Source organism: Ylistrum balloti, unplaced genomic scaffold (genome assembly GCF_031769215.1).
Source record: "Ylistrum balloti isolate Yb309-2 unplaced genomic scaffold, AGI_CSIRO_Ybal_v1 Utg371564, whole genome shotgun sequence".
NCBI lineage: Eukaryota > Metazoa > Mollusca > Bivalvia > Pectinida > Pectinidae > Ylistrum > Ylistrum balloti.
Genome location: NW_026782804.1, coordinates 179,866 through 197,585, shown reverse-complemented (window position 1 = coordinate 197,585; position 17,720 = coordinate 179,866). Strand labels below are relative to the sequence as shown.

The 17,720-nt window shown below is 41.0% G+C and overlaps 1 protein-coding gene across 1 annotated transcript in view; it reads right to left on the bottom strand.

The window, feature by feature from the left end:
• LOC132563042 (A disintegrin and metalloproteinase with thrombospondin motifs 16-like) overlaps window positions 1-17,720 on the bottom strand; it is a 46,521-nt gene that overhangs the window by 10,160 nt on the left and 18,641 nt on the right. Inside the window, 19 exon segments of the mRNA XM_060227802.1 lie at window positions 50-238; window positions 1,604-1,798; window positions 1,801-1,941; window positions 2,332-2,478; window positions 3,612-3,725; window positions 4,300-4,431; window positions 5,833-5,989; window positions 6,394-6,598; window positions 6,865-6,994; window positions 7,380-7,518; window positions 8,820-8,974; window positions 9,406-9,483; window positions 10,266-10,386; window positions 14,630-14,760; window positions 14,989-15,085; window positions 15,823-15,886; window positions 16,031-16,182; window positions 16,465-16,575; window positions 17,157-17,322. Coding sequence (XP_060083785.1) covers window positions 50-238; window positions 1,604-1,798; window positions 1,801-1,941; window positions 2,332-2,478; window positions 3,612-3,725; window positions 4,300-4,431; window positions 5,833-5,989; window positions 6,394-6,598; window positions 6,865-6,994; window positions 7,380-7,518; window positions 8,820-8,974; window positions 9,406-9,483; window positions 10,266-10,386; window positions 14,630-14,760; window positions 14,989-15,085; window positions 15,823-15,886; window positions 16,031-16,182; window positions 16,465-16,575; window positions 17,157-17,322 — 2,624 coding nt within the window.

The window sequence follows — 17,720 nt, the reverse complement described above, 5'->3', positions numbered from 1 at the left end:
TATTTGATCACGTAAATTGAAATGAGTTTTTAGATGTTGAAATCCTTACCACTGTCAGTTGAACACCAACCACAGTGTTTTTTACAGTTCTCGTTCGCCCATTTCCTATACCTAGAACTTGTACAGATATCGGAAGCATAAATAGCACAGTTTAAGTGGTTGACACATGAAGTGGTCGTTTGTCCGAGCGCCTCCGTAGTGGTGGGACGGGTGGTGGGTGTAGTAAGAAGGGGGGTCACTGAAAACAGTCAAAATTTTGTAGAGACTTAGTCATATACATTGTATCTAAATTTTCGTCTTTAATTCTGGACCCTTACAGTATTTCAATAAGCAGATAAACTATGGAATAAAAGATGTCGTTTTGTTGAGCACTAACCAATTAGAACTGGCAGATTTATGTACGATGAGATTGCTTTGCAACTTTCAGGAGGTTTTAGATATCCATGACCCTTTAAGCAATGAATGTAAATGGCTGGTGTTGTGGTCCACAGACAGCTACAGCGTGTCACTAAAACACCGCATTTTGAAGTCAGGAATCCTTAAATACTTTTTGATTCAACGTTCTCCTAAAAGAACATGTTCATAGCGCAATGTTAACAATTTCAGAATGGGAAATCGAATTGAACAATGCGGATTTAAGTAATGATCATTGAAAAAAAGTATTGGGAGAATTAATAAGATCATGTGTTCTGGAAGGGTTAACGTTTTTTGCTTCATCAACAACATCATCCAAATGTAAAACAAGCTACCTTCAAGTGATGTTTTCATTTTCAAATAAGAACCAGGTTTAAGATAGGACAACCATAACATTTATTCTTATTTGTTTAGAGTTGAGAAGGAGACTGCTACTACTTTTACGTTCTAGAAAAAGGAAATTCATAATCGGATCATTAAAATCAGCTGTCCTTGTTGATTGTGTTGCAAGTAAAGGTAAGTTGAAGAAGTGTCTGACGTATCTCTTGCCTAGAGATCTGATGGCGTATAGGCAGGCAAACATCAGTATAACTATCCACTTGTAAGCAAATAAGATAGATCAGTTGATTGTATCCAAACATGTATTCGATATTTCTTCCTTTGCATCCTTTTGGAATTCTTCTCGCTGTAATTGAGTTTTTTTATGATAAAAATTATCTCTAATTTCTTCGGTCTATGTTTACGACAGTGAACCCATTGTTCTGTGGAAGACGTCTGTACCTGTTCCGGAAGACCTTTTACTAACTTAAACGATCTGATATGGTAAATCGGTCAAACCAGTATCTGTTTTTACAGTTGCCTAATTGTATGATGTAACCATTAGCTCTTCGCAAAAGAAATGTGTCCAAGGATGAAATGTTTGCTTCAGCTTTAGTTTGTTTACTTATTAAGTTTGTACAATCCTCTTTACCGGGGTTTTCTTGATGGATTTAACAGGATGTGGACCAAAACACCGGCAATTTGCTTTCTTTTCTTTATCAAATAGATATGTGTACCGAAAATTGAAAATCTTTTTTAGCTTACAAAGTCAACTTTGTGAAAATGGTATTATACGGTAACAACGTATGCTTTGCTGTGTAATTATTGATATATCTGACCTTACAATTCTCTTAAATAAAGTCAATCTTACCACTGTCAGTGGAACACCAACCACAGTGTTTTTTACAGTTCTCGTTCGCCCATTTCCTATACCTAGAACTTGTACAGATATCGGAAGCATAAATAGCACAGTCTAAGTGGTTGACACATGAAGTGGTCGTTTGTCCGAGCGCCTCCGTAGTGGTGGGACGGGTGGTGGGTGTAGTAAGAAGGGGGGTCACTGAAAACAGTCAAAATTTTGTATCTAAATTTTTGTGTTTAATTCTGAACCCTTACAGTATTTCAATAAGAAGATAAACTATGGAATAATAGATGTCGTTTTGTTGAGCATTGGCCAATTAGAACTGGATGTAGTAAGAAGGGAGGTCACTGAAAACATTTAAAACACCTGAGGTATTAGTGAGTCACCTACAGCTCATTCTTATCATATAATGGAAACATCTAATTTACAATGATATCAACTTACCTAGCATGTATTTTTGTTTGCTCATTTAGAAATAAAATAATTTTTGTGAAATACCAACTAAGTATTGAAGGAAATTGTACGTTGCAAAGGTATCAGCCAGACAGTAACACGATAACAGTAATGTTAATAGATATTCCATGGTTAGATATTTCGAGATATAACCACCACCAATGAGAGGACTTCTATGACTTTTCAGCACGACTAAAATGTACCCCCTGTTTATGGATGCAGATTTACCAGCTCTGGCCATTTCTAGGGCACCTCTCTTCTAGCACATGTAGGGGTTGGCTTACCCGTCCCACAGAACCCACAAAATTTGCGACAGTGTTCCTCCGCCCACCTTCGGTAGGCTTCGTTGGTGCATGTGTCTTTCTGGTAAACAGCGCAGTAAATTTTGTCAACGCAAGGCTCGGTAGTGGTGCTTACTGCTGTTATACCTCCTGTGTTTATACATAACCACACAACTTATTAGTCTCATTTATACATACAAACATATAAAATCTTAAAGAATAATCAGGCTTTTCGCGCGCTTTTGACACTGTTACGCACAGGTAATACCATGTTACCTTGCCGAATTCCGTATGGTGATATATCGCTTCAAATGTAAAATAAGAAAAGAAATCTTCTAAATATCTAAAACAGCATACGAGGTCACATATAGCGTTTGCTGGGGTGGACTACATAGTTTAAGCGGAAGTTTTCCAAAAGCCATGAAAACAGCATGTATGTAGATTTCATATCAATACGAATTACGAGACCTTTGTCTACAGTGGCGGATTCATAAACCTTTAATCGAATTTTTCTGCTGTTTGATTCCCTGATATTACCCGTTTTCCTTCGGTTTCTATTTATCTCCATAATTCTACCGATTTACCACTGGAATACACAGCGAAACATTTCCGACACTTTTGGGGAAAACCCGTTATATTTTTTTTAGTATTTTTTCAAAACAGATCATGAGATATACACTGCTGATCTTTAAAGCTTTCACTACTGTAGGCAGGTTTCTAGCATTTCTTTCCCAGGTAGCACACCTGTTGCTAAAGCGATGCCGTCATTTGATTGTTATCGAGAACAATTTTATGGATAAGTGTAAATAATTATTTTTGATAGCTGACATTTCGATAATGGCATATCGGTATCTGTGTAGCAATGTTTTATAAACTGCAAGAAAAAAGTAAAAAGTAAAATGAGCAGAAATTGGAAACCTTGGTCCCCAATATCCAGAGCAAGCAACACCAGTAAAGCATCGATAGAGCAGGCTCAGGATAAACATCTTACCGTGGTCAATGCCATCAACTGCTCAGGGATGAATACAGATAAGTTTAATATCAAAATACTACTCATCACTTCAACAAGGTAAAATATGTCTACAAAATGAATCCGTCGTTGTCTGTATTCAATAAAAGATCGAATTATTTACCTAACAAGGACTACACATAATCCAAGGGTTTCAGAATACACTCCTACTTACATATGGGGGGCGTATTTAACATAATGGTGAATGAAAACCAAACAATGCACTAGGTAAATAATTAAAGCCTGTTTTAAGTAGCCACCTCAGAAGATTTACCTCCACAGAATCCACATGTACGCTGGCAGTTCGATTCCGCCCAGGCCTCATATTTGTAACAGAATCCTTCCTCATACGTTTCACAGTCAGTCAGTATATCTTTACACAGGTAGACTGAAATACATAAATACATCACAGTTAGTCAGTTTATCTTTACACAGGTACACTGAAATACATATATATATCACAGTTAGTCAGTTTATCTTTACACAGGTACACTGAAATACATATATATATCACAGTTAGTCAGTTTATCTTTACACAGGTACACTGAAATACATATATATATCACAGTTAGTCAGCAGATCTTTACACTGATAGATTTAAATGGGTTTGATATTGGTTCATGCTAACACAATGGAATATTAATTATCCAAGTTACCAGTACCAAATATGAAAAGATGTAGATACATGAGAGGCTAGGGACGGGAATTCGGCTATTTATACCTTCCATAGGTAATGACTTCATAACTTACTCTCTTTAAACGACCCTAGTGAGATTTAACACTATGGATTTTAAAATGTCTTCATGACAATTCTCATGAGTTTGAGGTCGTGCTATTTCTAGTTATAGAAGAGGGTGAGAGATTGTTTTTTCCAAGATTATCAGAAGATGGTGTTTACTTTGTAATCAAACCAATGGCTGACAACCTATAACTAATAATTCTTTAGTAAGTATAAAACCTACCTGACGGATCCTTTACACAAATTCCACAAAACTCCATACAATTGATGCTGACCCAGGACCGGTATTCCGACGCCTCACAGATGTTGTCTACATACCGAGTGCAGTCCATCTTATTTCTACAGCTACTGCCAACTGAGGTAGACCGAATATTTAGATAATCACGAGTAAATTCATGGAATTTACATCCCCCACTTTCCAAACATATTGTAAGTAAATATTTTAGAGGTTAGGAGTAACCATGTCATTCTCTTGTGCTATGATGTATTGCTTTAAAGCCAAAGAAAGATGTAAAGGATTATAGAGAGTAGATGTTTTATTGGACATATCAAAAATTAACCAATAAAGTGAACTAATTGGAGAAAACTTGCATACTAGTAACTATAACGGTGCTAAGCAGATCCATGGTCATCAGCTCTTCTCATATTACTGAACCCTATCACAAATTCGGCTAAGCCTTGAATATGTTGAATCCTGTTGCTAAGTTTGATAACTTTTACAAATAATTGGGAAAGAAATTTACCGGTTTTTCTTTATAAATATATGGATCATAACTATCATGCTAAATCAGATTATATTCAGGAAAGTTAGAGCACAAAAACTGACGACCAAAGAAATGAAAGGACACCTAATTAATATGCATAAATATTAACACATGATGCCGATTGCTGTCTTATGTGCCCTAATATGCATCTGCTGACCAAGTTTCATCTAAATCTGATTATATTTAGGGACGTTAGAGCACGGAAATGAACCGACCAATGAAATCAAAGGAAACAACATTAGTATGCATACTTATTAACAGATGACACTGATAGTCAAATTCAGTCTTAAAGACCCCAAGATGCATCTGCTGACCAAGTTTTACCCAAATTGGATGATATTTGGGGAAGTTAGAACACAGAAACGAAAGTGTGACAGGCAGACGGACGGACAGACGGTGTGATAAACCAAAATTAATATTCCCCGTTTTGGTGAAAGCGGGGGATATTTATTATATTTAGTTTAAGGTATACCGAATGTTAGTTTAGACTTGGTGTTGATAAAAAAAATTATTAACTGTTAATTCCTTGCCCAAGTACGTAATACAAAGGTTAGGCCAGCATTGCTGTGAAGACTTTGTGCTTTTGATAGGATGTTATCATTACTGAGAGTTTATCTATATCTTACCTACATTAGTATCAAGATGAAGAAGAAAATATCAACATGTCAACATTAGTATAATTCAAACACCAAAAAAATTACAAGAAAAATAAAACAGGTGTTCCGGCAGAGTAAGAGTTTTTTGCTTCATTGACGACAACCGCCATGTAAATCTTGGTCAATCCAATTAATAATGTTACGTTCTCAGATAAAAAAAAAGTTTAAAACAACGGAAGGTGAGGGCCTGGGGCGCTGTAAAGACTTTGTGTTGTTCATATATTGTAATAGTAACTGTGAGTTGTGAATTCCTTACCCACGTTAGTTTACACCTGCAGTGCTGTAAAGATATTGTATAAATAATACAGTGGTTTAGTTACTAGTGGGATTCCTTACCAATGTTGGTATTACAAGGTTTAGGCATGCAGTGCTTTGAAATTATAGGCTTTTCCTGTCCAGGACACCGTTTCACGTCTACCACCGAGTTGGACTGCTCGGATGCATAGCAGTCAACAGCACGAGTTTGAGTGCCACGCCCACATGTTCTTGAACACTACAACAATTAGCACGATTTGAACATCATGCCTTCACATTCAGGAACACTATAAAAATTATTACGAGTTTGATTGTCACGCCAACAAGTTCGTGAACAACACGTGTTTGCATACAAACCCATTGGTTCGGAACGCTACAAGGTTCAATCTTTCTGATCTGCTCACAAAATAACCTTCAGGCTCGTTAAATAATTAAGAAAATATGCACAATTTGAATATATGTCGCTCTGGAGAACAAAGAGGAAATCTTCAATATGTAAAAGGACACGAAAAAAGGATTACATTGGAGATATAGATAAATGAAAATGATGTTGCGTAAAAAACTGCAATTGAAAGAGAAATCCGTCTGGTATATGTTAAGAACAGGACTAGCATTGTTCTATAAAAGCTAGAGAATACTTACAGTGGACCATGCTCCAGACTTCCAGATGCCGGGACAGAGCTGCATGTTACACTGTTTTGTGGTAGCAGGTTTGTGGGCGAGGTTACAGTGGTTGTCCCTGGTTACTGTGTAAGAGTCTCCCTGTATAACCACACAATGGACAACGCGTGACTGACTCCCGCCCCCGCATGTCTTAGAACAGGACGACCAAACCTCCGACTGCCATCTACAATGTAACACAACACAGTAGAAGTATAACGCTTGCTTCATTGGTCCTTTGTATTTGAAAATTGATTCTTGTAACCGAAAGATTTACAGGACTGAATTTGCCTTAACGTGGATGACAGCAATAGCTGAATAAGAATATATTCACATTAGACATGGTGTATACAGGTCTTTCAGAAGGTTGATATACGGTATATATCTTATCATTGAGGATGACGACAGACAGGTTGGAGTATTGATGATGAAGAATCGTCGTTGGATACGTACTGAGGGGGACAATCCTTGGTGTTACAGTCTATCAAAGTCTCCTGTGGCCGAGCGTAGATGTCACAATGGAAATCTTCTACGTGTGTGTTACTGGATACCCGTATGCACTGAACTGTGACCAACGAATGTCCTAAATCATAAACTACATCGTTAGTATAGGTATTACTGAGCGTCCAAACAAATTTTTTTGAGTGAGTTTCGTTAATCAGAAAGTAAATCGTTCAGACATGCTTTCCCGGACACCCACAGATATCGAATGCTGACAACCAATGACTTCTAAATCAATTACTGAATTTTTGGAACACTGGTGACGCTGAGAACCGGTATCATCAGGTCCCCCAATTACATACTAAATGTCCTTCCCTACTCGTGTTTCGAGAGATATTTCCTATAAATTACTTAACTCTACTGTACACCCTTCTACGAGTGCCAAAAGACCTATATCTGGTGTCCTTGCTGACCTTCTGTATGCTTATCTTTGCCGCATGTCCTTGTTTGCCCTTGATAATAATTACCTGTGCCACACGTCCTACTACAGGTGCCTTGAGTGGCCCTCCAGACGTATCCTGAGTAGGGAGTGCGTATTGGTGTGGAGTAGGTGTAGGAGATCTGGGGCTTCACGCCTTGGTACTCATTACCGTAATCTCTCCATACCTGTAGAACAATACAGGCAAATAACTATAGAACGGAATCATTGACAAGTAAACAGGAGGATGGGAGGAGAATTGCAAAAATAACAGGTGAGTCTAACTAAAAAGATAAGAACAGAAGATTGATATAACAGTTTAGGAAATCTTCCAGGAATTCACAGACTGAGTTAATCAAACTCTCTCGAAAAGCTACAGAGATACATCAGGTTCCCAGTCGTAGGGTGTTTCTTTCAGAGGTGAAATAAATGTATGTTTGTAGAGATATCGAGACTTTTTTTGTTATGAGAAATTTCTTTACAGAGAAATGCGAACAGTGGTGCTCTGGTTTCATACTACAATGTTGCAAAAATATATAAACTCCAAAGACAATCGTGAAAGTAATTTCATTTCATGCTGAAAATATCTTTACTAATTCCAGTGACACTATCTGTTTCTTCTCAGAGCTGAATTTATCAAGGTGCTTATAAATACAATAAACAAACGCCAGACAAGTCCATCGTTGTCACTTTCAGATAACAAGAAATTCATCCCTTAGTCGACATAATTTTCAGAACTTTACAACAAGGACAGGACAGACTCGTCTACGTCAGCTGCTTACTTCGATACACAACTAAACCAGAGGGACATTATTTAAAGGGGCATTTGTGAAGCGACGATAATTTGGTCAATCACACTGTCTTTGTGATTACATCCTCAGTATATTTTGACTTAAGACGTACTGTTCGTTCATTCTGTGGAGAGACAAAATCAAATCATGAGTCGGTTGATCATCCAATATAAACAAAATGAGGGTCGCATCAATAAATGGAGTCATGATTGTAATGACATTGGATTAGCTACTACTGTTTACTATGTAAACATCAGTTGATTGATGTTTCAATAGGATATCCTTGGTTATCGAAGAACCCTTTTTGTTTGCAGAAAACTGCGATCATTTTTGCACAAAAGGAGCAAGTTATTAGGTGCTTTATCAACAGGCACAATCCGATATCCATTGTGCAAATCGTGTTGTCTTAAAATCAGGATAAAGCAACGCGGCCTGAAGTTTCGTCTCATTTTATATTCTAACTGTTAATTCCTTTAACAATGGGAGACCGAATCGACTCTACATATCTTGAAATTCACATTCGAATTAGTGAAAACATTTCATGACGTTTTCACCCCTTTATGAAAAGTTCGCGTTGCTTAAAGTATGGTCAGTCATACAGTACTAATATATAAACCCTCTGAAACGTGTATATGATACCCTGTCTTTCCCTCTAAACGCTCGTGATGTTTGACATCAGTTTCTATCCCCATGGATACCTGTATATCCAGTTCTACAAGCGTGGGGCCACTGATGGTGATTTTCTCTGGACCAGACCGACGATATTCAACATTAACACCGTGAGACGAGTATTTTCCTGATAATGAAATGGACGTTCCTCGACTAAAGAGAAGGGCACCCTGCACCTTCACACCTACAAGAAAAAAAGCCATCTGTATGATGCCCTATGTTTACATTACAGTGTAAGACATTGTATCTATCTCTTAGTGTATAACGTTGTGTTTACATTTCAGTGTAAAGCATTACAGATTTTAGTCTAGTGTAATTCAATGTTGACGCCGATGGAAACGTACAGCTATTTTATGTCCTGCATCGCATAGGAAGCACAGGATATGCTTTAATGTTCTATAATTATGACATTACGCTTGATAAAACAGCGTCAATTCTAATAAGCCGCTATACAATGGTCTTAACCATTTAGTGATGTTCTCTGTAAAGATTCGCCTGCAAAACTGTTATCAAACATGATTTTAAAGAACACTAACAGTATACAGAGCACAAATGTATCCACAGCTTAGTGTATAGGAGAGTACAAATCACTCAAGACAGTCATGATTCACTTACTCATGTGACAATATGTGTTGTCATTGGTTACAACCACTCCTGTAGCTCCACGTGGAATAGACACCACAGTCACATATGCTAAAAAATATAATTACTATTATCATTATACATATTCCTCAATAAATTACAAATATGTTACCTTGTGGAGTGACTATATAGTATGATGATAGAAATCTGGACCTGCACTTGTGTTGAGACATAGAACCTACGTGCTAATCAACGTTACAGTCATATCGTTTGACATTTTGAAGAGCTCTGCTTCTTTTTATCGTCAAAAAGTGCTCTTTACTTAATCATCCATATCTCATTTCTATTAAAAGGGAGACATTTTTATTGTGATGGGAAATTTCTTTACAGAGAAAGGCGAGCATACGAGTACGTCCCTGACGTAGCGTCCAATTTCGATAGGACAAGCTAGACAAACTAAATTTTGATCGTGCAAAGTTTCTAACATTGGTCAGTGAAACCATTCGTTTACAAGACACAAATATAAATCGTGTGCATGTAATAAAGTCATGGTAAAAAAACAATGAATCGAATATTCTCATCTCACCAACGCTTTCAGACATTTAATCTACGTCCAACAGAAGAGGTTTTTGCACTCTCTGATGGGACCTCCAATCTTTTTACAAAATGATATGCGAACGTAGAGAGAAGCATGACCCAATAAACCAATGACAGTACTTTCTAAAAAAAATAAGTCTGTCAAACCTCGATTCTCTCCTTCTGTCCCTAACGTTAGCCTGCCTTGGTAACCTCCCTTAAGCCTGTCCCTGAATACCTACATTTCGCCTGATCCTAGTTTCCTACGTTTAGGTTGTCCGTGAACATTTACATTTAGGTTGATCCTAGTTTCCTACCTTTAACCTGTCCTTGGTTGTAGGTTCCGTGATGAGTAGTACACGTGTTACTCTGCCCTCCACATACTCCACACTTGTCAAAAACTCTGGCTGAGTTCAAATGTCCATCACAGCCAAATTTCTACGGATTGACAAAAAACTTAATTGACTCATCATAGGAAAAACTGTGTTGTTATCACAAATAGACTTATAAAGAAAGAGTGGAGAGCGCAGACGAAAGACAAACTTGGGGACACAGAGAAAAGTTCATGAAACAAATAACTGTTTCGAGTTACTGCATAGGAAGGAAAGCAAAACACATTAAACACCTTTATGACTATAGAGCTACCATACCATGATTATTCAATGAGCAGAAAGTTGGGCCGACCAAACATCACTAACTCACTAATATAATCTGAGAAAAGGCTAAAGCAACAAAAACGGCAAAATAACTTTTCGATAGACTATAACAGAAATGCATCATTATCCAGTGTTACCCACCCAATAGAACAGGCGCAGCGACAGAGAAAACATCCCATGGACTGTCTACCCAATACAGTAAGAGCAATGGCCAAGCAACCTTTTCCTTGTTTGTCCACCCTATACCGCTGAAGCAAACAACCTTCACTGGGCGGTCCATCCAATGCAGGAGGAGTTTCGCCCTAACAACTTTCTTCTATTTCCCACATAATACAGAATTAGCAACAGCCGAACAACCTTCCTTGGGCTGTCAATCCAATACATCAGGGGCAAAAGCCGAGCAACCTTCCCTAGACTGTCAACCCAATACATCGGGGGCAAAAGCCGAGCAACCTTCCCTGGGCTGTCAACCAAATACATTAGGGGCAACGACCAAACAACCTTCCCTGGGCTGACAAACAATATATAAGGGGAACGGCCGAGCAACCTTCCCTGGGCTGACAAACAATATATAAGGGGAACGGCCGAGCAACCTTCCCTGAGCTGTCAACCCAATATATAAGGGGAACGGCCGAGCAACCTTCCCTGAGCTGTCAACCCAATATATCAGGGGCAAAAGTCGAGCAACCTTTCCTGGACTGTCAACCAAATACATCAGAGGCAACGGCCGAACAACCTTCCTTGGGCTGTCAACCCAATACATCAGAGGCAAAAGCCGAGCAACCTTCCCTGAGCTGTCGATCCAATACATCAGGGGCAAAAGCCGAGCAACCTTTCCTCGGCTGTCAACCCAATACATCAGGGGCAACGGCCGAACAACCTTCCCTGGGATGTCAACCCAAAACATCAGGGACAACGGCCGAGCAACCTTCCCTAGGCTGTCAACCCAATACATCAGGGGCAACGGCCGAGCAACCTTCCCTAGGCTGTCAACCCAATATATCAGGGGCAACGGCCGAACAACCTTCCCTGGGCTGTCAACCCAATACATCGGGGGCAAAAGCCGAACAACCATCCTTGGGCTGTCAACCCAATACATCAGGGCAACGGCCGAACAACCTTCCCTGGTCTGTCAACCCAATACATCAGGGGCAACGGCCGAACAACCTTCCCTGGGCTGTCAACCCAGAACATCGGGGACAAAAGCCGAACAACCTTCCCTGGGCTGTCATCCCAATACATCGGGGGGGGAAAAGCCGAACAACCTTCCTTGGGGTGACATCAAAATACATCGGGGCAACGGCCAACCAACCTTCCCGGGGCTGTCAACCCAATACATCAGGGGCAACGGCCGAACAACCTTCCCTGGGCTGACAACCCAGTACATCAGGGGCAAAAACTGAACAACGTTCCTTGGGCTGTCAACCCAATACATCGGGGCAACGGCCGAACAACCTTCCCTGGGCTGTCAACCCAGTACATCAGGGGCAACGGCCGAACAACCTTCCCTGGGCTGTCAACCCAATACATCAGGGGAAAAAGCCGAACAACCTTCCTTGGGCTGTCAACCCAATACATCGGGGCAACGGCCGAACAACCTTCCCTGGGCTGTCAACCCAGTACATCAGGGGCAACGGCCGAACAACCTTCCCTGGGCTGTCAACCCAATACATCAGGGGCAAACGCCGAACAACCTTCCTTGGGCTGTCAACCAAATACATCAGGGGCAACAGCCGAGCAACCTCCCCTGTGCTGTCAACCAATATATAAGGGGCAACGGCCGAGCAACCTTCCCTGCAACCTCAGGGGCAAAAGCCTGTGCTGTCAACCAATATATTCCCTGTGCTGTCAACCAATATATAAGGGGCAACGGCCGAGCAACCTTCCCTGTGCTGTCAACCCAATACATCAGGTCAACCCAATACATCAGGCAAAAGCCGAGCAACCTTCAACCTATATAAGGGCTGTCAACCCAATACATCAGGGGCAAAAGCCGAGCTATCTTCCCTTGGCTGTCAACCCAGTACATCGGGGGCAAAAGCCGAACAACCTTCCCTGGGCTGTCAACCCAGTATATCAGGAGCAAAAGCCGAACAACCTTCCTTAGGCTGTTAACCCAATACATCAGGGGCAACGGGCGAACAACCTTCCTTGGGCTGTCAACCAATACATCAGGGGCAACGGGCTGTCAACCCAACCTTCCCTGGGCTGTCAACCCAATACATCAGGGGCAACGGCCGAACAACCTTCCCTGGGCTGTCAACCCAGTACATCGGGGGCAAAAGCCGAACAACCTTCCCTGGGCTGTCAACCCAGTATATCAGGAGCAAAAGCCGAACAACCTTCCTTAGGCTGTTAACCCAATACATCAGGGGCAACGGCCGAACAACCTTCCCTGGGATGTCAACCCAGTACATCGGGGCAAAAGGCGAACAACCTTCCCTAGGTTGTCAACCCAATACATCAGGGGCAACAGCCGAGCAACCTTCCCTGGGCTGACAACCAATATATAAGGGGCAACGGCCGAGCAACCTTCCCTGTGCTGTCAACCCAGTACATCGGGGGCAAAAGTCGAACAACCTTCCCTGGGCTGTAAACCCAATACATCAGTGGCAACGGCCGAACAATCTTCCCTGGGCTGTCAACCCAGTACATCAGGGGCAAAAGCCGAACAACCTTCCCTAGGCTGTCAACCTAATACATTAGGGGCAACGGCCGAACAACCTTCCTTGGGCTCTCAACCCAGTACATCAGGTGCAAAAGCCGAACAACCCTCCTTGGGCTGTCAACCCAATACATCGGGGCAACGGCCGAACAACCTTCTCTCGGCTGTCAATCCAATACATCAGGGGCAACGGCCGAACAACCTTCCCTGGGCTGTCAACCAATATATCAGGGGCAAAAGCCGAGCAACGTTTCCTCGGCTGTCAACCCAATACATCAGGGGCAAAAGCCGAGCAATCTTCCCTTGGCTGTCAACCCAGTACATCGGGGGCAAAAGCCGAACAACCTTCCCTGGGATGTCAACCCAATACAACAGGGGCAAAAGCCGAACAACCTTCCCTTGGCTGTCAACCCAGTACATCGGGGCAACGACCGAACAACCTTCCCTGGGCTGTCAACCAAATACATCAGGGGCAACGGCCGAACAACCTTTCCTGGGCTGTCAACCCAGTACATCGGGGGCAAAAGCCGAACAACCTTCCCTGGGCTGTCAACCCAGTACATCAGGGGCAAAAGCCGAACAACCTTCCCTGGGCTGTCAACCCAATACATCAGGGGCAACGGCCGAAGAACCTTCCTTGGGCTGTCAACCCAATACATCGGGGCAACGGCCGAACAATCTTCCCTGGGCTGTCAACCCAATACATCGGGGGGAAAAGCCGAGCAACCTTCTCTGGGCTGTCAACCCAATACTTCAGTGCAACGGCCGAACAACCTTCCCTGGGCTGTCAACCCAGTACATCGGGAGCAAAAGCCGAACAACCTTCCTTGGGCTGTCAACCCAATACATCGGGGGCAAAAGCCGAGCAACATTTTCTGGGCTGTTAACCCAATACACCAGGGGCAATAGCTGAACAACCTTCCCTGGGCTGTCAACCCAATACATCAGGGGCAACGGCCGAACAACCTTCCCTGGGCTGTCAACCCAGTACATCGGGGGCAAAAGCCGAACAACCTTCCCTGGCTGTCAACCCAATACATCAGGGGCAAAAGCCGAACAACCTTCTCTAGGCTGTCAACCCAATACATCTGGGCAACTGCCGAACAACCTTCCCTGGGCTGTGAACCCAATACATCGGGGCAAAAGCCGAGCAACCCTCCTGGTCTGTCAACCCAATACATCGGGGCAAAAGCCGAGCAACCTTCCCTGGGCTCACAACAAAATACAGTAGAAGCAACGACAAATTAATCTTTCTCTGGATTCTCCATACAACACAAATGGAGGCACGATTTAGGATCAAGTTACGTTGTCTTTGATTGCACACTGATTCAACATTATAATATCATATTAAAAAACTTACCTTACATTGTCCTTCAACACAGCGGGAAAAAGGGCCAGTTACTTTACAGTCCGTGCCGTCCTCGTACTTGTCAGCGCGGTAATCAACTATATTGGCATACTGGTCATAACATCTCATTGAACATCGATTATCTGTCAACATCAATATTAAGTTTGACTGGTGTGATATCAAAGGCTGAAATGCTACCGGAAATGGTACCAAGCCAGTTACTGTTGTTGCGAGCTGTATGTTACAGAGATTACTATAAACGTTTTTTGACCTACCAGTGAAATGTACACGGTGAAATACATGACTAACTATTTTAAAGTTGCTAACGGTAGGTTTTATCGTCTAAAGGGGTTAACAGGAATGTGACTAACCATTGTAAGGTAACCAATGGTAGGTTTTACCGTCGACAGGGAATCTGTTAGTTGCAGCACACTGCTCTGCCCGGAAGTCTGTATTGATAGGGCAACTCTGAAATCACAATTACAACGTCGTTATTGCATTCTGCAAACGGACAATAAAGCGCAACCAGAAAATACCAACATGTCAATATTAACACAATCCAAAATAAAATTCAGTTTAAACGGAGAGTCCTGAAAAAGTACAAGGAGAATAAGCAAGATGTTCCGGAAGAACAACCGCCTTCGGCTTAATCGACACCCGCCATGTAAACCTTGGTCAATCCAAGTAAATAATGTCACGTTCTCAAATGAGAACAATGTATAAAACAACGGAGCCAACAGGCAAACTAACGTCCAGCTTCACGTCTCACAAAGAAATAGATTTTTATCACTGCAGTAACTATGACGAGTGTAAATATTTTTCTTCAACCTGAAACTTTTGAAACCATATGTTACGAGTTTGTCCGTCAAATGACGACTTCTTGCAATCTGTTTATATCAAGTGTCACCACGAATCACCAACTCTAAACAATAAACCTGGCCATAAACATAAAACGTTATCAGATTTATATATAAACAATTTTCATTTACAATATCAAATCTTAAAAATTGATGACTTAGAGCTAAATATTCACTTATATACCCTAACTTCCTCTTCCAACATCTTTAGAACTAATAAGAAAACAATCAGAAGAACAATCAGATCCACACCTTAAATTTATATTGAATTACTATCTATAATACCTCTAGTGTTTTATTTTACAAACCCTCTGTGTCATGATATTCTCTTCTGTTGCATAACCTTACCTTCATGTTACAGAGCTTGGCCTGGGTGCTTTCTCCCGCGCAGTTTCTGCCTCCATATCGTGGCCTGCAACAAGGCATTTTGATATAATTCATATTATTTCAGGTTCCCTGGAAACGGGCTAAACATTTTATTTACCACCCAGAATTTTTTGACTACATTGCAATATTTCAAAAACACTCCAACCCAGAACTGGGTTGTTCTACTTACTCTGGGCTGGTGCATTTCCTATTTTTTACTCGAACTCCACCCCCACAGGTCCGGGAACATGGCGTCCATTCTGCACTCCAGGATGACCATCCGCCATGGACAGGTGCAGGGGCACCAGACCCCATTGCGACACACTGACCACCTATACACCACTGTTATGAATAAACGATCAGAATTGTGATATGTTAATGACAATTAACTGCTGTCATTAAATTAATATCGCTAATTTATTGATGGGACAATTGGCCCTTGGTATCTATAACGGGTTCGAATCTCCAGTTGTGGTTGTTATCATTGTAAATGAATGAAAAGTGTGTCGCTGTATTCCATTGGTCTGGTTACGATAAGCGTACCCCCTGATATGACTGGTACGTAGCTAATGTGACGGTTTTTATGTATCATTTGTTATGATTGGTTAGTTGCCAATTACTTACCTTTCTGTGTCCACATTCTGTTCCGTCTAATCTTATAGGTCCACCACGGTAACAAGATCGCTGGCGATTTGGAATGATTGGTCCGTAACACACCAACATCTTACACTCATTCTAAATTTGGGATAACTATTTATGATAACAACAATATCAAAGAATACCATTAAACACTACTTCCGGCTACTTTCAGCTAGAGGAACTCCTAGACACACAGAGATATGTACGAAACTTGATGAAGTTGATATTGATTTCCGAAGGATATCTGCTAGATAGCGAATATCATGGACATTTTTAGCGAATATGTTCATTCGATCGGTTGCACTTAAAACGTTGAAATAGTTTAAATCTCGATTACTGAGATGAATGATTGTACCAGTGAATAGCACCTTCATCTACAGAAACAGTAGACAGGTAATCATAGAAATGCCAACAATCAGCTTGATGCTTTCTGCCTTCAGTTTCGATAATACATTATTTTAAAACACTTCAAGAACATTTGTATATTCCGAATCGTGACTAGACACAAAGCTGAATTAGAAACAGTGGCTGAAAATAACAATATGTAATTGCTTCAAATGAATGTGTATCCTTAATCATTGTCACTTGTGAAGCGATTACGAGAAATATTGTCCATAATAAATGATAAGGAAGTTTCCTCTGGGTATCTAAATGTATTCCATTAATTCGGTACTTACCCCAGTGGTAAGAGACGTGCCCTCACACAATTTGCTATTAGGATCTTCCATAGCCATTCGGCACTGTTCATCACCGGAATATACAAGTCCGGGTTTCTGGGCAGTATTGAGCAAAGAAAACGCCCAGGCGGGGGGCTGGTCACTTAGACAGCTACTTACAGGAGACCTGAAAATCAGAGTATAGCTTATCAATCGTAACACTTATTTCAGAATTGTCTATGTATTTGTTATCACTGCATATTAGTAAATGTAAAGTTGGCATACTTTATATATATATATATATATATATATATATATACTCCCCAACCTATGGTGGTACACGTCGCAGTTGATTCGATATCCAAGGGCCTGTTCCCATTATCACTATATTCGTACAAGAAGTCAACTGACGGACAAACTCGAAACACAGGGTTTCAAAAGATGCAGGTTAAAAAAAAAGTTTATGGCCGTCTAGGTGATCTCATTGAGAAATACTCTGTTTTGTATTAGAAGCTCGTTTGTTTATTTGATGGTTCAATTGTTGTATCCTTTGTTCTGATTTCGGAACGTTACACAACTTACGTG